This window comes from Jaculus jaculus, chromosome 2 (assembly GCF_020740685.1).
Source record: "Jaculus jaculus isolate mJacJac1 chromosome 2, mJacJac1.mat.Y.cur, whole genome shotgun sequence".
NCBI classification, from domain to species: Eukaryota; Metazoa; Chordata; class Mammalia; order Rodentia; family Dipodidae; genus Jaculus; species Jaculus jaculus.
Window position 1 is genome coordinate 65,624,854 of NC_059103.1, and position 22,591 is coordinate 65,647,444.

At 41.8% G+C, this 22,591-nt stretch overlaps 1 protein-coding gene across 4 annotated transcripts in view; it reads right to left on the bottom strand.

Moving 5' to 3' along the window:
• The window catches only part of LOC101609374 (zinc finger protein 26), a 37,458-nt gene extending 16,915 nt beyond the window's left edge, over window positions 1-20,543 (bottom strand). The window contains exons 1-5 of one of the 4 annotated variants that reach the window (XM_045143198.1): window positions 20,471-20,543; window positions 20,158-20,233; window positions 4,416-4,508; window positions 1,607-1,695; window positions 906-984 (exon numbers count right to left, since the gene is read on the bottom strand). In XM_045143198.1, coding sequence (XP_044999133.1) covers window positions 906-984; window positions 1,607-1,695; window positions 4,416-4,431 — 184 coding nt within the window. In that variant the 5' untranslated portion in view covers window positions 4,432-4,508; window positions 20,158-20,233; window positions 20,471-20,543. Of the gene's footprint in view, window positions 1-905; window positions 1,033-1,606; window positions 1,696-4,415; window positions 4,509-20,157; window positions 20,234-20,470 lie in introns of all 4 variants that reach the window. The other 3 variants (XM_045143197.1, XM_045143195.1, XM_045143196.1) reach the window with 3 other exon arrangements.
• Between the last annotated feature and the right edge of the window lie 2,048 nt (window positions 20,544-22,591).

Genomic DNA, 22,591 nt, shown 5'->3' on the forward strand with positions numbered 1-22,591 from the left:
TGGCTCCACAGTTAAAGGCACTTGCTGGCAAAGCCTGACATACGGGAACATTCCCCAGTACCCACATAGAGCCAGATACACAATGTGGCACATGCATCTGGAGTTCATTTATAGTAGCAGGAGGCCCTGGTGTGACCACTCTCATTTTCTCTCTCTCTCTCTCTCTACACACACACTATACACACACCATATGCACACACGCACATGTGTGTTTGTAAATAAATATGTAAAATATTTTTACAAAAAATAATAGATAGTAAGAAAACAAAAACATACAGCCAGGCATGGTGATGTATACCTTTAATCCTAGCACTGGAGAGGCTGAAGTAGGAGGATCAACATAGTTCGAAGTACGAGGCCAACCTGAGACTACATAGTGAATGCTAGGTCAGCCTGAGCTAGACCAAGACCCTCCCTCAAAAAACAAAAACGAAGAAAGAGAACACAACTGGGCTGGTTAAAGGCACTTGCTTGCAAAACATGTTGGCACAGGTTCAATTCTCCAGTACCCACATAAGATACACAAAGTAGTGCATGCATCTGGCACTCATTTGCAAGAGCAAGAGGCCCTGGTGTAACCCACTCATATTCTCACTTATTTATAAATGAATGAAGGAATGAATGAATGAAATGCTAACAAAAAGAAAAGAAAATGACCACAGTGGGCTAGGAATATAACCCAGAAATAGAGCATGTGCACAGTATATGAGGCTCTTAGGTTTGATTGATGGATGGAACTGGGGAGGAGGGGGATGAGAGAGAACAACATATTCAGTATATAAAGGAGAGACTGATATTATCATTTCTCATTTTCAACAGAGTTGACATCAAACATCCTAGAATATATAAAATAAGTAATATACACCTGTTTTATATAAAGCCTCATATGAGAATGACAGTTTTACCTCCAGTAGTCAAGTTCTTAGAGTTCTTCACTGTCACATCACTATTTTTGTCTGTCTGAGTTGAGTCCTTTGAAGTCCACTGCTCCTGGGTGAAGTCCACAGTCACATCCTCAAAGGTCACTGAATCCTAAGCCATCCCACACATACTAGATTGAGCCAATCTCTTCACAGAACAAGGACAAGCATTCCAATCTCTATATAGAATTGGGAGTTCTCCCATTATTTTCCCCAGAGTTCAACACACGTAGAGACTCTCCTCTATATCCACACTCACTGTTCTTGTACTCTCGTCACATGGTTTTAATGGTACAGGTCAAACATATTCACCTCACCACGAACAGTAACCTCTTTCTTATCTCCCTCTTTTAAATTATACTTTTGGGCATACGATGTATATGGGATAGTGAAAAACAAGTGTAATTTAATGACACTTTCATCGCCTTTGTTATTTTTTCAGAACTCTGTAAAAAACATGAAACATGCATTTTGCATTATGTGGCTCAAAATTAATTAGTAATTATCAAAATGCTGAAATAACACAGCACTTAACCACTGTAAAGGGCTCAACTCTCTGGAGAATTCAACTGGGGGTTCAGCCCTTGTCTGGAAGTGTATTTCCTTAAAGAAACATCTGGAGATAAATCTGCCTAAATGGTAAATGGGATGATGTCAATCTATAAAAGAAAACATGTTCTTCATACCTTGTAATAGTTTTTTAGGCAATCAACCCCTGTGCTTTCTAGCTTTGTCTCTTCTTCATTGCAGCCTGGGTCCCCAGAAAGCAGACATCCTGGATAAAAACAAGAAGACACAACAATCTAGAGCTGTCCAGGAACCTATATTCACAACATGGATGTGAATCCATCCCTGTTAAAAAATGACAGATAATTCAACTAACTCAGAATAACTCAAATATATTAACTCTAGAAACATACAAGGCCACAACAATCCTGTGTTGTGCACAACTTTAACCCCAGCACTCTGGAAGCAGAGGTAGGAGGATCGCAATGAGTTCAAGGCCAGCCTGGGACTACATAGTGAATTCTAGGTCAGCCTGGGCTAGAGTGAAACCCTACCTTGAGGGTAGGGAGGCCAAGCATGGTGATGGATTTCTTTAATACCAGCACTTTGGAGGCAGAGTAGCAGGATCACTGAGAGTTCAAGGCCAGCCTGGGACTAAAGAGTGAGTTCCAGGTCAGTCTGAGTTAGAATAAGACCCTACCTCAAAATAATATACAAACAAAAATAAAGACTCATGGGCTGGAGAGATTGCCCAATGGTTAAGGCACATGCCTGCAAAGCCAAAGGGCCTGGGTTTGATTCCCCTACACCCTCATTAGTCAGATGCACAAAGTGGCACATGCATCTGGAGTTTGTTTCCAGTGGCTGGAGGTCCTGGTTTTCTCTCTGTATCTCTTCTCTCTCTGCTTGCAAATAAGTAAATAAAACTTTAAAAAAAATATAGGCTCTTTTGCATATAGAAAGGCTATTGATTTTTATGCACTGATTTTGTATCCTACTTTAGTGAAGGAGTTAATCACTTCTAAAAGTTTTAAGATGGAGGTTCTTGGGTCACTTATGTATAAAATCATCTGCAAATAGGGCTAACTTAACTTCTTCCTTTCCACCTTGTATCCCTTTTATTTTATTTTATTTCTTTCTCCTGTCTTATTGCTTGAGCTAAGACTTCCAGTACTATGTTGAAGAGCAGAGGTGTGTGTGGACACCTCTGTCTTATTCCTGATCTCAATGGGAATTCCTTCAGTCTCCTCCCATTAAGTATTATTTGGGCTTCAGGGCTTTATATATAGCCTTTATTATGTTGAGACAGTCCATGCCTATTCTCTCCAATGTTTTGATCATGAAGTGATGTTGTATTTGTCAAAGGCCTTTTCTGCATCTATCGAGATGATCATGTGGTTTTTGTGTTTAAACTTATTTATGTGGTATATTACACTGACAGATTTCCATATGTTGAACCATCCCTGCATTGCTGGGATGAAGCCTACTTGATCCAGGTGGATAATGCTTTTGATGTGCTGTTGAATTCGAAGACACCATATGCTGTTGGGACGGAACATGGAGCAACCTGGTAGGAAACTGGTAGAGAGTCAATCCCCAGACAGTTAAGTTTGTTTAATGCCAGAAGGTGTTACATGAGCAACTGGGGGAAAATGACATCTCTCTAAGCAACTCATGGTCTAAGCTATTCAGCAGCAATCAACCTGACTTGATGCTCACACAAGTGCAACAATGGCACACAGCCATGGTGGGTTACCAACTGTTCTTGATTTGGTTAACAGATCTATTCAGTGGAACAGAACCCAAAGCTGGAATGGGGAAACAAGTCAGAACAATATCCAAAAACAAGCCCGCTCTCCAATATCAAGCTCCCACCAATAGTGGGCTACAAGAGGGCTTACACCTATTAAATTCTCTCTAAAATAATAATGGGTATCAATGTATCTTGCACTGACCTCGCTCTCTGTTGGAGAATTTGCTTCTCTTTTTCAGATGGACGCAGAACCTGAGGACAGAATCAGCTTATCGCACCCCATCAGGGCACCAGCTGAAGCCATAGAGTTAGTAGAGTAATGAACAAGAGATGCTTTCTCGGTGAATGTGGTATCAGCACAAGGGTGGAGATACACAGAGAACACTCAACTCCTGCCAAATCAGATATCCAGAGACACAGAGATTCCCAAGACCTCCTGTCACTGAAACAGACCTAAAATGAACCCAACATGGCTCAGGGAAATTCACGGAAGAGGGGGCAAAAAGACTATTAGAGTCATAAGTTGGGTCATTATGCACAGAGCCATTGCCTCTTCTCATAATCCATTGATGGCCACCCCACAATCCTCATGGGAGGACAACAAGGAGAAGGCTAATGATGGTACCATCATGACTATATATATACTATATACATAATTAATAAAAACAATGGGGAAAAATATATAGAGACTCGTGTACCCTCTTAAAAAAAGAAAGGAAGGAAGGAAGGAAGGGAGGGAGGGAGGGAGGGAGGGAGGGAGGAAGGAAGGGGGGGAGTGAGTCACTGTAAAGCCAAGGAAACTTCAGCTTTAAAGAATTAGGAGTCCTTATTTGCCTGTGGTGATTAAATTCAGGATGGGATTATACAATGCTTTCTCCTAAAGCACACACACCAGGAATGGGGAAAAGCAAACAGAAAACAGTCCTACCTGGCCCACTTCAACATCTGGATTTTACATTGTATAAAAGGAACTTAAAAGGGATTTTCCAAAACCAGGGCTGGAGAGATGGCTTAGTGATTAAGGCACTTACCTGTGAAGCCTAAGAACTCATGTTCAAATCTTCAGGTCCCATGCAAGCACACAATATTGCACATGTGCACAAGAGGGTACACACATCTGGAGTTTGTTCACAGTGGCTGAAAGCCCCGGTGTGCCCAGTTTTTCTCTCTCAAAATAAATAAATTAAAAACAAACAAGCAAACAACAACAACAACAAAGTAGCCACAGCACTTACCATGAGGCAAATCCATCCTTTAAGTCTGATGATGAAATAGGTGTGATCACACTCTTCTGTGATGCCAACGACACGTCAGGGCAGCTTAAGAATCTGAATGGACAGGGACAATACTCAATCCTCTTTAACCATGATTATTTAGATTCCTGTTGACATCAATCATTATTAATCAAAATACAATACTTAGCAGCAATCAAACATTAAATATCAATTTGCTAGTGATCCTGTAAGAAATCCACCAAATGGTATACTTTATGAGATCATTAACACCAGCTGCCATTTTCTGAATAATCTCATATACTAATTTACACTAGAAACTAAATACATATATGTACGTGCATGTATTTATGAATATATATTATCAATCATGTGTAATTATTATTGATTTACTTATTCCATCAGTAGTTACTGTGACATCCCTTTCATGACAGGCATCATAACCACTATATAACATAACAACCTAGATTCTAAAAACAAGTGATGAGTGAGAAAGTGATAAATTGAGATTTCAATTCAGGTTTGTCCCTAAAATATCATTTTATAGGGCTGGAGAGATAGCTTAATGGTTAAGGCGCTTGCCTGCAAAGCCAAAAGACCTAGGTTTGATTCTTAAGGACCCACATAAGCCAGATGCACAAGGTGGTGTATACATCTGGAGTAAGTATGCAGTGGCTGGAGGTCCTGGCGCACCCATTCTCCCTCTTTCTCTAGCTGCTTCTCTCTCTCTCTCTCAAATAAATAAATAAATAAAACAATTAAAAACATCATCTTATATACTTGTCATTACACTCCAAAATAACCACCATATACAGGAATCAGAAAATTAAGAGCATAATTACAAAGTGTAGCTTCTATTTTGGTCATTATGACCAAAATAGCAAAGCTTTATCAACATCTTAAAATACATTCAACAAGCTTCACATGATGGTATGAGCCTGGTATATGGGAGCATCCCTTCAAGTCCCAGCACATGGCTGAGTAGGACTGCTAGGAGTTTGAGGTCTGGGGCTACAGGGTAAGTTCCATATCAACCTGGGCTAGAGTGAGACATTGCCTTGAAAAAAAACAAATACTTATCAACAACTATTTAGCCTCATATCAATCTCAGAGTAGAAATAATGAGTGTTATCAGTTCAGCCTGGGGCTCATACAGAGAAAAGAAAACATCGACAAAAGCAACACAAAATCAGTGTGTGACAAACACTTAAATATTTGGTAGGTGTGGTGGTTTGATTCAGGTGTCCCCCATAAACTTAGGTGTTGTGAATGCTAGCTCCCCAGATGATGGAGTTTTGGGAATTAATGCCTACTGGAGGGAGTGTATTGTTGGGGGCGGGCTTATGGGCTTTATAGCCAGTTTCCCCTTGCCAGTGTTTGGCACACCCTCCTGTTGCTGCTCATGCCATCCCTTTCCCCCGCCATCGTGGAGCTTCCCCTTGAGCCTGTGAGCCAAAATAAATCTCTTTTTCCCAGAAGCTGCTCTTTGTTGGGTGATTTCTACAAGCAATGCGAACCGGACTTCAACAGTAGGTATTCATAAAGAACTATTTTACATCTCACCAATGAATTCTCTTATTCTACTGAGTTCTACCGCTTTTATTCATTCCATCCTTTAATTTTCACATAGGAAATAAAAAATGCAATCACAAGAGCCTTAACAGCAGAACTGAACAAGAAAGAATCTGTGATCTCTGAGACAAGACAAAGAGAAAGTCCTAAAACCAACTAGGGAGAAACAACGTATTACACATAAAGGTAACCCCATCAGAAGTACATCAGACTTCCAATGGAAACCCTGAAAATTCTAGAGAAGGGCTTGGAATGGAACACTGCAAAGTCTAAGAACCTTTGGCTTCCAACCAAAACTACTCTACCCAGCAAAAAAGTATCCCTCATAAAGATGGTGAAAGAAAAACTTTCCATAATAAAACTGAGCTTTACAACTACATGAACACAAAACCAAACCTGCAGAGAGTATTTCAGGGAATTCTCCATATAGAAGAGTCAAATAACCAACCTCAAGTGCCTACAAGAAGCAGATCACAATAACCAAACTCAGAGAAGGCACAAAAAAACAAGAAAACACCAAACCACATAAACCACCACAATATGGCAGGGATTAAATCAAACCTCACAGTCACTACCCTAAATATTAATGGCCTTAATTCAACCATCAAGAGACATAACAGGGTGGATAAAAAAATTATACCCCTCATTCTGCTCAGCACTAAAAACAAACACCTCCTCAAGGTAAAAGGGTGGAAAATAATATTCCAAGCAAATGCAAATAAGAAACAAGCAGGCATGGCTATACTAATATGAAATAAAATAGACTAAAAACCAAAAATAATCAAATACACAGATTACACATTCGTCCTAGCAGCCCATGGAACATTCTCTAAAATAGATTGCCTCCATATGTTAAGGAAGATGGACATAATTTCTTGCATGATATCAGATCACAATCCTGTATTTCTGGAAATTAGCAACAAAAGATGCACCAGAAATCCCATCAGATTCTGAAAACTGAACAACACAACCTTTTTTTTTTTTTTTTTGGTTTATTTTTTATTTATTTATTTTAGAGTGACAGAAAGAGAGAAAGAATGGGCGCGCCAGGGCATCCAGCCACTACAAAATCCAGATGCATGTGCCACCTTGTGAATCTGGCTTATGTGGGTCCTAGGGAATTGAGCCTTGAATCAGGTCCTTAGGCTTCACAGGCAAGAACAGCTAAGCCATCTCCCCAGCCCTGAACAACACACTTTTAAACAATAATGGGTAATGGATGAAATAATAAATGAAACTGTGAAATTTCTAGTAATAAATGACAAGGAGCACACAACATACAAAAACTTATGTGACACAATGAAGGCAGTCCTCTCAGGGGAAAATTTATAATGCTAAATGCCTTCATAACAAAGACAGAAAGATCACAAATTAATAACTTAACCATCTACCTAGAGGCATTGGAAAAACAAGAATCCAACCCCAAAACCTCCATATGGAAAGAAATAATTAAGATCAGAGCAGAAATTAATGAATTGGAAACTAAGAAAACAATTAACAAAATTCATGAAACAAAGAACTGGTTCTTAGAAAATTAAACAAGATTGATAAACCCCTGGCCAATTTGATCAAGTGACAAAAAGAGACATTTCAAACTAACATAATTGAAAATGAAAAAGGAGAGATCACAACAGACATAAGTGAAATTGGGAGAATCATCGGGACTTACTTCAAAACTTCTACTCCACAAAACTGGATAATATGGAGGAAATGGATGAATGCCTGGACATATACCAACTACTCAAGATAATTCAGAGCAAATTAATCTCCTAAACAAACCTATCATACCCATCAAGAGTGAAAGATAATCAAAAACCTCCCCCCAAAGATTGCTTCTTCTCAGCTGAATTCTATCAACCCTTCCTGGAAGAATGAAACCAATTTTTCTCATACTGTGCCACATAATCAGAGTCCAGGGAAAGCTCCCCAACTTATACTATGAAAATAGTATCACCTCAATACCAAAACAAGGCACAGATGGGCCTATTTCCCTGATGAACTTAGATGTAAAAATCCTGAACAAAATCCTCGCAAACCAAATTCAACAACACATCAAAAGCATTATCCACCTTGATGAAGTAGGCTTCATTCCAGGAACGCAGGGATGGTTCAACATATGGAAATCTGTCAATGTAATACATCACATAAATAAGCTTAAAAAACCACATGATCATTTCAATAGATGCAGAAAAGGCCTTTGACAAATACAACATCACTTCATGATCAAAACATTGGAGAGAATAGGCATGGATGGTTTATATCTCAACATAATAAGGCTATATATAAAGCTCTAAAGCCCAAATAATACTTAATGGGGAGAGACTGAAGGAATTCCCATTGAGATCAGGAACAAGACAGTGATGTCCACTCCTACCTCTGTTCTTCAACATAGTACTGGAAGTCCTGGCTCAAGCAATAACACAGGAGAAAAAATAAAGGGGATACATACTGGAAAGGAAGAAGTTAAGTTAGCCCTATTTGCAGACAACATGATTCTATACATAAGAGACCTTAGAACCTCCATATATCAAACTCTTAAAGGTGATTAGCTCCTTCAGCAAAGTAGCAGAAAACAAAATCAATGCAGTAAAATCAGTAGCCTTTCTATGTGCAAAAGACAGAGACAGAGAAAGAAATAAGCAACATTGCTCCATTTTCAATAGCATAATATAAATAAACAAATAAAATACCTTGGAATAACATTAACCAAGGATGTAAAAGCATCCTTGAGGACCCTTGAGGAGTACTTCAGAAGATGGAAAGACCTCCCATGCTCCTGGATAGGCAGAATTAACAGAGTGAAAATGGCACTATTACCAAAAGCAATATACAAACCTATTGCAATACCAATAAAAATTCCATTTTTCTTCACAGAGTGTGGTGGTTTGATTCAAAGTCCCCCATAAACTTATGTGTTCTGAAGCTGGGTTCCCAGCTGATGGAGATTTGGGAATTAATGCCTCCTAGAGGGAGTGTATTGTTGGGGGTGGGCTTATGTTTGTTATAGCCAGTTTCCTTGTGCCAGTGTTTGGCATACTGTCCTGTTGCTATTGTCCACTTTATGTGGGCCAGGGGGTGATGTCCACCCTCTGCTCATGCTGTTGTTTTCCCTGCCATTGTGGAGCTTCCCCTCAAGCCAACAAGCCAAAATAAACCCCTTTTTCCCAGAAGCTGCTCTTGGTTGGGTGAATTCTACCAGCAATGTGAACCTGACTGCAACAGAAAAGTGGTACCAAGAGTGGGGTTATTGTTAAGACACCTGACTGTGTGGCTTTGGCCTTTTGGAGCTGATTTTCAAAAAGAATGTGGATGGACCTGAAACCTTGGCCTAAGTAAGAGATGCCTTGCAGTAAGTATAGCTTGATGGACTATTCTGGTCAGAGTTAAAAGACCTGAATGCAGTAAGAACTTGGACTGTGAGGTTTGGCTTATGAGGGTGAGAAACAGCTTTGCCTGAACTGGGCTAGCAGTTTGTATGGGAAGCTTGCTATTATGCCTATGTCCTGAGAAATACAGGGTTGCTTTGTGTAGAAATGAACTGGTTGTGAGCAGAGGAATATGGCACGGAAAGAAAAAAAAAAAAAAAAAAAAACAACTTTGGGTGAACTGTTGCCCATTTAACTGCAATTGAGAGATTACAACCTTTAAGACTGGCCAGCTGACCTGCACTTGGGGCAACAGGAAGAATGTAGACTCTTTTGAAGGTATGTCTGAGTGCTCAAGGACTGTCCTATTCTTCAACATCTGCTATATTCCCCCCTGGATTAACAAATTGGCACCCTATCTGGTACTGTGGAGTACAAATAAATGCAGGAAAGAGAGGGTCATTGAGTTTGCAACATTGTCTTGTATTTTGGAAATGGCCATGGACAGTGTGAAGCAGGTTTGCTGGATGCCTGCATGGAGACCCTATGGGGCCATGAGGATGAATTGTGGATTGCAGTGGAGATGCCAGGACCATGAGATGGCTGCTAAGGAAAGTTGCTGGCCCTGGTGACATTTTCCAAGACTGTGAATAGTCTTGCTGGAAGGGCAGAATTGGAATGCCAGAGACTTGATGTTGGTTAGAATTATCGAACTTGGAGATTTTCACTGGCTAGAGTTTTGGACGTGAAGCTACAGAATTTGATGTTTGCCTTGTTTTAAATTTTCTATTGGCTGAATGTTTCTTTGTTATGCTGAATGCCATCTTTTACAGTGTGACTGTTTATTCTGCACCATTATGGTTTTTTTAAGGTTACCTTTTGGTATTATGGCTCAGTTAAAAGATCTTGGATTATGGGGATGCATGAACATCATTGTAATTAGTAAAAACTATGGAGACTTTTGAAGTAGACTGAATACATTGCATTTTACATCATAGATGGTTATCAGTTTATGGGGGCCAGGGATGGAATGTGGTGGTTTGATTCAGGTGTCCCCCATAAACTTAGGTGTTCTGAAGCTAGGTTCCCAGCTGATGGAGATTTGGGAATTAATGCCTCCTAAAGGGAATGTACTGTTGGGAGCAGGTTTATGGGTGCTATAGCCTTGCTGGAGGAAATGTGTCACTGGGATTAAGCCCTGAGGTGTTATAATCCAGCCCAGCTTGCTGTTCTCTTTGTCACGATCTCCTCCATGCTGATGTGAAGATGTGATGCTGGTTTCCTACTCCTATGATGCTTTTGCTCACCATGATGAACTAACTCTACTCCAAGAAATTATAAATTGAAATAAATGCCTTTCCTAAGCTGCTTCTGGTTCAGGATTCTGTCCCAGCAATGATAAAGTAAGTCATATGTACCCCTTCACCAAGGAGGTAAAGGCACCTTTGGGTCTGTTATCCCTATATTGCTACTTTCACTTACATATATTGCTGTTTATGTTCATCCCAATGAGTTCAACCACTGGGCTATGGTAGACTGGGAGATGAGAACTTACAAATGAGGTAACAGACACCAATAGAGGCAACCTGGGGGTGAAATGGGACAGCATTTTTCAAGGACATTCTTCATGGCACTGGAGATGTAACCTGGAACTTTGTATAGGTTAGGCTCAACCAGTGAATTACAAGCCAAGCCCCTAAAAGAGCCATGTAAACCAAACAAAAAGGAAAGGATACCTTAGTCACTCAATGATTCAAGACATTTAAAAAATTTTGTCAAAAGAAAAGAAAAAAATTTAAGAGGAGTAAAAGAACTAATTTTTCTTGAGATCAGGTGTCCCAGAAAGGAACAATGACCTAAAAGCACTCTCCCTTTTCTTGACTCCTCCCTCTTTTCCTCTTGTTAGCAAAAGTAGGAACCAATACCACCATTTCTGGCAGCTCAAAATAAAAGAGTAAACTCAGCAACAACAACAACAAAAAGTGGGCTGGAGAGATGGCTTAGCAGTTAAGCACTTGCCTGTGAAGCCTAAGGACCACAGTTTGAGGCTCGATTCTCCAGGACCCACATTAGCCAGATGCAAAAGGGGGCGCACATGTCTGGAGTTCGTTTGCAGTGGCTAGAAGCCCTGGCGCGCCCATCCTCTCTCTCTATCTGTCTCCTTCTCTCTCAAATAAATAAATAAAAATGAGCAAAAAAAAATTTTTTTAAAGCCTTACACAAAAATAAATAAAAGAGAAACTTTAAAAATTAAGTATTAATCACATGGCAGGCTTCAATAACAAAATCAGCTAGCTTCAGATTAGTTAGTGATGTAAACTGAAACCACAAGACACCATAAAAAAAGTAAATAAAACTAGTTAACTTGCTTGGCAGAGAGCTCTACGGAGGGCCTCACTCACAGCTGCAAGAATTCTGACCAGAAAGTTCATCACCAATGTCTCCAAGATGTCTCAGTTCTAAGCACAGGGTGAAAAACTATAGACATAAGACACTGAAGCTGGAATGCTGTGTTGATAGTATTTCAACTAATGCATACCAATCCTTATTCTACAGTTTCACTAAGAAAAGGTCTATACTGAAGCAAAATATTCTTACAAAGTAGTAGCCATGTGCTTATGATCTGTCACAGAAATTAGAGCAGTTAAGATGTTGGTATAGGGCAATGTGTCATATTAATCCTCGACATTAAATTCTCACAATCTGAGGTACTATTCTATTTTACAAATAAAGAGACAGGTGAGCTAAGAACGTTAAGTTCTCACCACATAAGCAACTGTGATCAACAGTTCTCACAGATGCAATCTATGTAACAAATGGATTCCTTGAGATTTGGTGTCCTAGTAAAATAATTTAAAGAAAACAAACAGAATAGGCTACTTTGGGGGAAGAAGGACCACACACAGTACAGCTATTAAGAAAACAGGCTCTTGGGCTGGAGAGATGGCTTAGTGGTTAAGGTGCCAGCCTGAGAAGCCTAAGGATCCAGGTTCCATTCCCCAGGACCCACATAAGCCGCATGCACAATGTGGCACATGTGTCTGGAGTTTATTTTCAGTGGCTGGAGGCCCTGGTGCACCCATTCATTCTCATTCTCTCTCTCTCTCTGCCTTTCTAGCTCTCTCCCAAATAAACAAAAATAAACACATGTGAGTTGGAATAAAAGATTGGTAGCAGAGGCCAGTAAACTAGAAAATGGATGTAAAGGAGGGAGGAAAGGGGAGAACTTAGAGAATGGTATTGTATATACGTAAACAGAAGATCAGATTACTAGAGATGGAATGGCCTAAGTGAGGTCAAAGGAAGGGACTGAGTAAAATGATGGGGGGAGTGTTAATCAAAATTCAAGATACTGTGAATAAGCCACATGGAAACTTACTTTTGGAGAATGGCTCATCCAGAAGCCATAGACTTACTAGAAAAATTTCAGTGTGAGGGTTGGGATACCTTACAATGAGTTACTGGCCAGGGTGGTCCTTGATGCTCCAAAAACATTATAGACCATTGCCAAGGCTATTGGATTCCCACCAGGAATAGATGGTAAGACCGTACTGCTGAAGACTCCACTTGCCTGGGCTGCAAGGTCACTGAGAAATCAAGCTGGGGCTGAGCTAAAAACCTCCTACCTATAGACCAGCTGACAGAAAGCCAGAAAAAGCTGCACTACATTGCAGTCCTATGGGAGAAAGAAAATACTTTACCTAATGTTCACACCCATATATTAACACTACTCTCACCTTTGGTTAAAGAAGCTTCTCTTTTCAGTTGGCAGTGACCACTGTGACCCAAAAGGGCACTAGAGTGCTAAGAAACAAGAGAGGAGTGTACAGCACTGAAATATCTCTATCACACCCTCCAAGGTTCAGGGTACATTGTAAAATAGGTGACAGAAAGAATGTAAGAGCCAAAGGAAGGGTAAGACTGCTTACAATGCAAATGTCCAGACAGTAACTGGCCTCGACATTCATGACCTCACAGTGCCTAGTACTACCTTCACAAGACAATCATAATAGGAGAAAAAGATGATGACATCAAAATAAAAGAGAAGCTAATGGAGAGAAAGGGGGGGATATGACGCAGAGTGGATTTGTGAAGAGGAAAGTTGGGGAGGAGAAGGGGTATTCATGGTTTATTGCCTGTAAGTATGGAAGTTGTCAATAAAAAATGCCAAAAATATAAATAAATGAAAATGAAAATAATATAGGCTCTTCAGCTGTAGAGATGTCTCAGCATTTAAGACACTTGCCTGCAAAGCCTAATGGACTGGGTTCAATTTCCCAGTATCCACCTAAAGCCAGATGGAGTTTGGTTTGCAGTAGTTGGAGGCCCTAGCTCATTCTCATTCTTGCTCTATCCTTGCAAACAAATACATACTCTTTGTAGTATTAAATTGCATTGTCCCCATATTTGAGACAAAAGGAGCACTTGTCAGCTTGCTAGGATTAAAGATGAGTGGCATATGAGCCGGGCATGGTGGCACACACCTTTAATCCCAGTACTTGGGAGACAGAGGTAGGAGGATCTCCATGAGTTTGAGGCCACCCTGAGAAACTCCAGGTCAGTCTGGGCTAGACTGAAATCTTACCTTGAAAAGCCAAAAAAAAAAAAAAAAAAAAAGTTGAGTGACATAATGAGGGGCATTGCAAGCATTTAAAGAACAGTGAGGGGCTGGAGAAATGGCTTAGTAGTTAAGGCACTTGCCTGCAAAGCCTGGTGACCCAGGTTTGGATCCCTAGTACCCACCTAAAGCTAGATACACAAAATGGCATGTGCATCTAATGTTTGTTTGCAGCAGGTAGAGGCCCTGGTACATACATTCTTTTTTTCTCTCTCTCTCTGTTCTCTCTCATTTGCAAATAAATACTAAGAACTCTTTAAAATAAACAAATAAAGGAGATAGTGAGGTCAGCTGACTAAAATATGTATGTTTCAGAGGTGCTGGGGAAAGTCTTCACTCAGGAAGAAATATGACATCCTGGCAATATGCAGAGTCCACTTTATGCCAGAATATGGTCATTCTAGTACCAAGTTAGTATGTACAGCAATAAATAGCAACACTTATTAGCTTGTATGCCCATTACAAATAACTTTTCAAAAAAAATCAAATAAAAGCACTTCATATTAAAAAAATAAAAATCTTTAAGATAAACTTAATATGTGCAAAATTAACATTAACTCATTATTTAAGATAACTACATGGGCATATTCAAAGTATATCCGTACCTAAGAAATCCACTAAATTTAAACACTATCTCTTAAACTCTTTTTTCAATTTATTTATTTATTTACTTGAAAGAGAGAGGCAGAGAGAGGAAGGAGGAGAGAATGGGCGCTCCAGCTGCTGCAAACAAACTCCGGATGCATGTGCTACCTTCTACATCTGGCTTACATGGGTCCTAAGGAATCAGACCAAAGTCCTTTGGTTTTGCAGGCAAATGCCTTAACTGTTAAGCCATCTCTCCAGCCCTATCCCCTAAATTCTTAAGACAAAGTAAATTCAGAAGAAATTATAGGCATGTCTTGCTTTAAATGAATCCCTGCTTAAATTTCCCAGTCACTGTGGAAAATATTCCATAAAGAGGCTAACATTTTGACATGATAAATAAAATACAAACTCAGTAGCAGAGGCCAATAAGCTAGAAAGGGGCTGTAAGGGAGGGAGGAGAGGGGAGGACTTAAGGAGATGATATTGCATGCATGTAAGTAGAAGAACAGATTACTAGGGGTGGAAAGGCCTAAGTGAGGTCAAGGAAAGTGATTGTATAAAGGAAAGGTGGGGGAGAGGGTTAATAAAAATCTAAGCGGGTATGAATAAATCACATAGAAGCCTACTTTTTTGAACTATAGCACACTCAGGAGCCATAGGTTGCTAGTAGAAAATTTCCAGTGCCAGGAATGGGATACCTTCCATTGAGTTGTTGACCAGGGAGGTTCCCAATGCCCCCAAAACATTCAGGCCATTGCCAAGGCTCTTGGTTTCCTACCAGGAACAGATAGTAAGATCCTATTGCTGAAGAATCTACCTGTTTGGGCTGCAAGATCACTGAGATATCCTGCTAGAGCTGAGCTGAAAACCTCCTCTGTGTAGACCAGCTGACAGAAAAGTAGAAAAGTTACACTGAATGCAGTTCAATGGGAGAGAGAGAAATCAACAGTGAGCACTGTAAGCCTGAATATGGGCCAGCCAGGCCAAATGAGCCAATGGGTACAATAGTGGCATCTGTTCTGGGGGAAACCAACAACTGTCTAACTGATTTGCAGGCCCACTCCTCAGGAAGGAATACATGCCTGATACTGAAAATCCATTACAGGGGAAGTCATGAGCCCTAGGGGTGTAACACCTGCTGGTATCTGGCTAAATGCATTTTTTATGCTCATCAAAGTGCCCATAAGCACTTCTCTTAACATTCATACCCATATATTAATACTATCTCACTTTTGGTTAGGAAAGCTTTTCTTTTCAGATGGTGGTGACCTTGAGATGACTCAGAAAGCACCATAGTGCTGAGAAGTGACAGAGGAGTGCTCAGCACTAAAACATCTCTATCACACCTTCCAAGGCTCAGGGTCCATTGTGGAAGAGGTGGCAGAAAGAATGTAAGAGCCAAAGGAAGGATAGGGCTCCTTACAATACATTCTTCCAAACACAAAATGGCCTAGATATCCATGGCCTCACAGTGACTGGCACTACCTACACAAGACCATTGTAACAGGAGGAAAAGATCATGACATCAAAATAGAGACTGACTGAGAGAGGGAGGAGATACTATGGAGAGTGGAGTTGTAAAGGGGAAAGTGAGGCGGGAGGAAATTATTATGGTTTATTATCTATAATTATGAAAGTTGTCAATAATAAAAAAAGAAAAAGCTGGTCATGGTGGCATACACTTTTAATCCCAGCACTCGGGAAGCAGAGGTAGGACGATCGCTGTGAGTTCGAGGCCACCCTGAGACTACATAGTGAATTCCAGGTCAGCCTGGGCCAGAGTGAGACCCTGCCTCAAAAAACAAACAAACAAACAAAAAAATATATAAATAAAGACCGATTTAAATACTAGTTTAATAAAATGGAACCTATGAGTCTTGGAGTACAGCTCAGTGCTAATATGCTTCCTTAGCACAACCATGAAGTACCAAATAATTTAAAATAAAATGAGGAAAAATAGATAAATTTGGGGCTGGAGAGATGGCTTAGCAGTTAAGGCACTCACCTGCAAAGCCAAAGGACCCAGGTTCAACTCCCCAGGACCTACGTAAGCCAGATACACTAGGTGGCGCAAGCATCTGGAGTTAATTTGCAGAAGCTGGAGGCCCTGGTGTGTCCATTCTCTCTTTCTGACTCCTTCTCTTTCCCTCTCTCTCTTCAAATAAATAAATAGAAATAAAATATTTTTTAAAAATTCTGCCTGGGAATATAGTTCAGTGATAGAGCACTTACCTAGCTTCTGTGAGGCCCTGAATTCATTCCCCAACATTATAAAAGTAATATTAACAGGCAGAAGAGATGGCTCAGTGGTTAAGAGCACTTCCTGTGTAAGCATGAGGGCCTGAGGAGTCCTAAAAAACCTCAAGTTCAGTCTCTAGGACCCACAAAGACAGCTAAGCATGGCAACATAAATCTGTAACTCCACTCCCATAGGTAAGCAGAGACCCACAAATCACAAGGATCAGGAGCTTGTGAAAAAATAGCAAGCTCAGTGGGATCAGTAAGAGACGCCAGCTCAAATAAGAACAGGACCAGAGCAGAACAGTTAAAAGCACTTGCTTGCAAAGCCTGATAGCCTGGTTTCAATTCCTAGTACTCACATAAAGCCAGATGCACACAGTGATGCATGTGTCTGGAGTTCATTTGTAGTGGCAACAGGCCCTAGCTTGCCCACCCCCCCTTTTCTCTGCTTGCAAATAAATACATAAAATATTTTCAAAAGAAAATATTTGTTAAGAAAAAAAGAAAGAACAGGCCAGAATGCAGAGTGATGAAGTAGAACACCAACATGGAGCACTACATACACATGCATATACCACACATACACAAAAACTAAATTTATATATATATATATGCATACATATATATATTTATGTGTGTATACACACAGAGATATGTAGGCAAAAGAGTTAATATGGCTCAATATAAGTTAAAATAAAGCCTCAACTGAATATGGTAGCACAAGACATTAATCCCAGTAAAAGGGAGGAGGCAAGAAGATTCAAAGTCTAAGGCCAACCTGGGCTACATAGCAAAACCCTATCAAAAAACAAAATAGGAGCTGGGTGTGGTGGTATTAATTCCAGCGCTTGGGAAGTAGTGGGTGCCAGGTCAGCCTGGGCTGGGGAAATGGCTTAGTGGATAAAGGCCCTTTCTTGCAAAATCTGCCCACCCAGCCACACACATAAAGCAAGACAGACAAGCATTCACTTGCAACAGCAAGAAACCTTGGTGTACCCATGCCCATACACAAACACACAAATAAATAAATCTTTAAGAATAAATAAGTAATAGCTGGGCATGGTGGCACATGCCTTTAATCCCACCACTCAGGGAGGTAGAGGTGGGAGGATCTCTGTGAGTTCCAGGTCAGTCTGGAATGAAACCCTACCTTGAAAAAAAACCAACAAACATAGTAACAGTAACAAAATGACCAAAAAAAAAAAAAAAAGCCTCAGCATTAAAAGCAGTGGCAGGAGCAAGAGGCCCTAGTGTGCCCATTCTTTTTTTTCTCTCTCCCCGTCTCTCTTCTCTGTTAGCAAATAAATAAATTAAAAACATTTATAAGGCCAAGTGTGGTGGCACACACCTTCAATCCCACTTGGGCAGCAGAGGTAACAGGATCACCATGAGTTGGGAGGCCAGCCCGGAGCTGCAGAATGAGCTCCAGGTCAGCCTAGGCTACATTGAGACTCTGCCTCAAAAAAAAGAAACAAACAAACAAACAAACAAACAAACAGGATTAAAGCACTTATCAAGCCCAGTTCCTGGGTGACAACCACCTATAACTCCAGCACTGGGGAGGGTGAAGCAGGAAGACCATTACAAGTTTTAGGTCAGCCTGGTCTACATAATTTCAAGGTTATACTAGGCCACCTTGCAAGACCCTATCTCAAAAAGCCACAAAATAAATTTCTGAAGGGGAAGATTATCATCTGTCTGTCCAATTTATTTTTACATTCTTATCTATCTATGTGTATGTGTGTGCAAGTGTGTGGAGGACAGAAGACAACCTTGGGTATCATCCAACTATTTTGAGACAGGGTCTGTCATTAGTCTGGAGCTCACCAATTAGGCTAGACTGGCTAGCCAGTGAACCCCAGGTATCTTCCTGTCTCTGCCTCAACAGCAGTGGGATTACAGGCACATTACCATGCCTGACACTTTTACATGGCTACTGGGGAATCAAACTTGGGTCCTTATACAAGCACTTTTATCAACTGAGCTATTTTCTTCCTAGCCCTGTCTGCTCAATCATGTATTTAAAATTTTAAAGGGCATGATTACTACAACCTTAATGTGGTGGTCTTATCCATCAAGAATTCCATAATCAACAATGAAACTACTAACTTTAAGGTATTCAAGAAGCCCATGGCCCTCTATCAGAGGCATCCTCTGCACATATATAAACAGTTTTCCACATGACATGTACCATGCATTCCAGAATGTGTGCTCTCAATCCAATTCATCTTGTAAAGCCACCCACACTAAGCCTATGCACCAGTCTTGTACCCCACAGCCCTCCAGACACCACGTGCTGTGAACTAAGTAGCACCCAACTGCATAATTGAAGTCCCCAGGAAATATGTTTGCACAGACTCTCAAGAACACAGAATGCATTTCAAACCTTATTCTCTCAACTCCTTCTACACACTAGCCAATCTCAACAGCCAATTCTGGCCCAGAGTAGCCCAACAAACTTCCCCACCATTCAGTAACCTACAATTACAATATGGCTAATATACCCTAATATTACCTCAATAATCTCCATCTGTTAGTATGTGTAGGCCTTCCCTGAGGTGATTAATCTCATTAGCTGGTTTAATTGAATGGTAATATGGCATGAACCACAGGGAGCCCCTAGGAGCTAATGTCAGCCTCCAACTGATAGCATAACAACAACTCCTATAATTCTAAGGAAATGAATTTTGCCCATTACCTAGGTACAGAAGTACTCTTCCCTACTTAAGCTTCCCCAGTTAAAGCCACAAGACTGCAATCCAAACAATACTTCCGATAGCAAGCAGCCGGAGACTACATGCTAAATTCCAGATCAGTCTGGGCTAGAGTGAGACCCTACCTCAGAAAAATCCAAATATTAAAAAAAAAAATTGTAGTTACCCAGGCTTTCCAAAACATACGTATCCTGGGAGAAAAAGCAAGTTCAAATGCTATAGTCTGTTTATTTTTTTACACACACACACACACACACAGAGAGAGAGAGAGAGAGAGAGAGAGAGAGAGAGAGAGAGAGAGCGCCAGCCAGCCAGCCAGAGACAGGCAGGCAGGCAGGCAAGAGAATGGGCGCACCAAGGCTTTCAGCCACTGCAAATGAACTCCAGACCCATCCGTGTATCTGGCTAACGTGGGTCCTGGGGGATGGAACCTTGATCCTTTGGTTTTGTGTAAAATGTCAAAACAAATTCGCAAAGACAAAGCTAAATTCAAACTGCTGCATGTTTCCAAAAAGAAGCAGGACGCCGGGACTAGTGGCCGAAATAGGACGATTGCCTTGATTTCGATGCTAGCCTGGGCTACAGGGTCAGCCACTGCCTCAAAATAAGACGGGAGAAAGCTTAGCCCCCTAGACCATTTCACCCACCGCTGAGCGCCGGGGTCGTGGGTCCATAGGGCGGAGGTCGACGGGCCGGATTCGATCGGCGGAAGGTCTTACCCTTCTGGAAAAAGTTGAAAAGGATTCGTGTCCGGTCCCGGGGAGGGCCGCGCAGGAGGCCGAGGGGAGCATCCCGAGTCCCGCCCCAGCGGCCGGGACGACTCGGCCCCCGCCCCGGAAGGACGCGCGGCCGTGGGCGCGAGCAGCCACCGGGCGCTCCACAGGGCGCCTCCGCCGCCCAGACGCCCTCGTGGCCCACCGCCCGCCGCCGCCGCCGCCGCCGCCCGCACCCCAGCCTCACCAGAGCCCCACAGGTCACACGGCCACCAAGGAGAAAGGGAACTCGATGCTCGCAGCCGGCCGGAAAAGACGGAGACGAGCTGCGGCGTCACTTCCGCTTCCCAGCTGGGCCGGAAGTTCCTCAGTTGGTGTCAAACGTAGGCACATTTGATCCCGCTTGAGAAATTTCACTTTTCTCCGAGTGGACGCCGACTAGGCCCGGAATTAGAGGCAGAACCGGACCCACAGGATAAGGTAGACGTCACAACAGAACCTGAGGGCGAGGTACACCTTGTCCTGGGCTGCGCTGCAGGTGGCACGGGACCAGGGCGCAACGTGAACCGCACAGTGAACTTACAATTCCCAGGATGCTCTTTTAAGTGTTTTCCCCAGCTGTGCCTGGTTCTTAGCACCTCAGCTGTGTTTCTGCGCCATCGATAAAATGTTAATCTGTGTCTTATTTTGAAAGTCTTATATTTGATTTCCTTTTATACCCAGGTTACCTTAAATTCATCATATAGCCGAGGGTAACCATGAACCTCCTACCTCCACCTCTCTGAGGCAGAATAGAATGGTAGGGGAAATTGTGGAGACCCAACAAGAGAAAGAAGTCTCTCACCAGTGGAGAAGAACCATTCCAGCACAATTAACACCTGCTTAAGTTCTCCTTCCCATTTGTAAATCCTAGTGGCTTCTTTACCTATCAAATGATACAGTTTCAAAGCTAGCCAATAATCTACTTATCAAAAAGAGAGGGACTGGAGAGATGGCTCACATGCACAAAGGGGCATATGCATCTGGACTTTGCAGTGGTAGAAGGCCTTCCTTGGTATGCCCATACTCTCTCTCCCCCTCTCTCTCACACAAGTTAAAACTATTTTTTATATTTTATTTACTTATTTATGAGAGAGAGAAAGAGGCAGAGAGAAAGAGAGCAAGAAAGACAGAGAGAGAATGGGCACCTCAGGGCCTGTACACACTGTAAATGAACTCCAAATGCTTGAGCTGACTTACATGGATGGGTCCAGGGGAATTGAACCTGGGTCCTTTCAGAGATTAGAAAACCGTCGAGAACGTCTGAGTCCACTTCCGTGGACTGCTCACTTACCCTTGTCACTGGTGATGATGAGGTGTCACCTCTTCGGAAACGTGCAGGGATGCTGGTGCAGGTTTCTTGAGAGAGAGCCTGGCAACTCTGGGACTTGTAAGGAGCGCTGTTTTCTTTCCATCCAATGACAGAGGCGCTAGGACTCTTGCTTGTGTGTTGAATGCCACTCCCGTAAGTTCTTGAATTCCTTCTTGACTTGTCTTGAATAGGAATTGATTTGCTTACCTTCCACCAGAATAAAATTGCCAAGTACACATGACAGGTGCTGGCCAAGGAAGCCCTGTCTCTTCAGAAACCAGTGTTGAGCATGTTTTCAGCACCCTCCCCACCCCCACACAAGGGGGGGGTGGCAAAGTATTTAACTTATTTAACTAGGAGAGAACAAGGGAGAGATCGAGAAGAGTTAAAAGGACACATGCTGGATATGGGCACACCAGGTGCCCTAGCACACACAAGTGCCCAATTGTGTCTCAGGCCTGCTTACGGCCCAGCGGTTCGAACCAGTGTCCTGTGGCTTGAGAGTCACAGGACTAACCTCTGTACCACTTCCTGCTTCCCACGCAACCCACGGCTGGTTCCCTTTCCCCTTTCTATCTCCAGCTGGCCTTGAATTCCACCACTGGGTGTCCTGCAATTCATCATGGAGCCTCAGGGTGGCTGCAATGTCATGCTCATCTTCTTTTTTTTTTTTTTTGTATGTTCATCCTCTTATCTCTGCTGGCACTATAGGGGCCTGCCATGACTTCCAGCTCCCTGTGTTTATGATACTCAACTGCTCTGATCTTTGAAAATCAGAGATTAAATGAAAACTATGCAAGACGTGCCAATGTGTCCAAATGGGCCTAATTGTTTGTCCTTCAACGGGGATATCTTAGAAAGAACTATGAACGTGGCTTCCATTTCACACAAAGACATTGCTATCATTTTCTGGCAAGTGAAGATATCATTCCAGTGCAATACCCAAGAACCTGTTTGGAGCACTGGAGACACTGGTGTGCAGTGTCGTCTACAATGTCACCTTACAGTAGAGTCCTG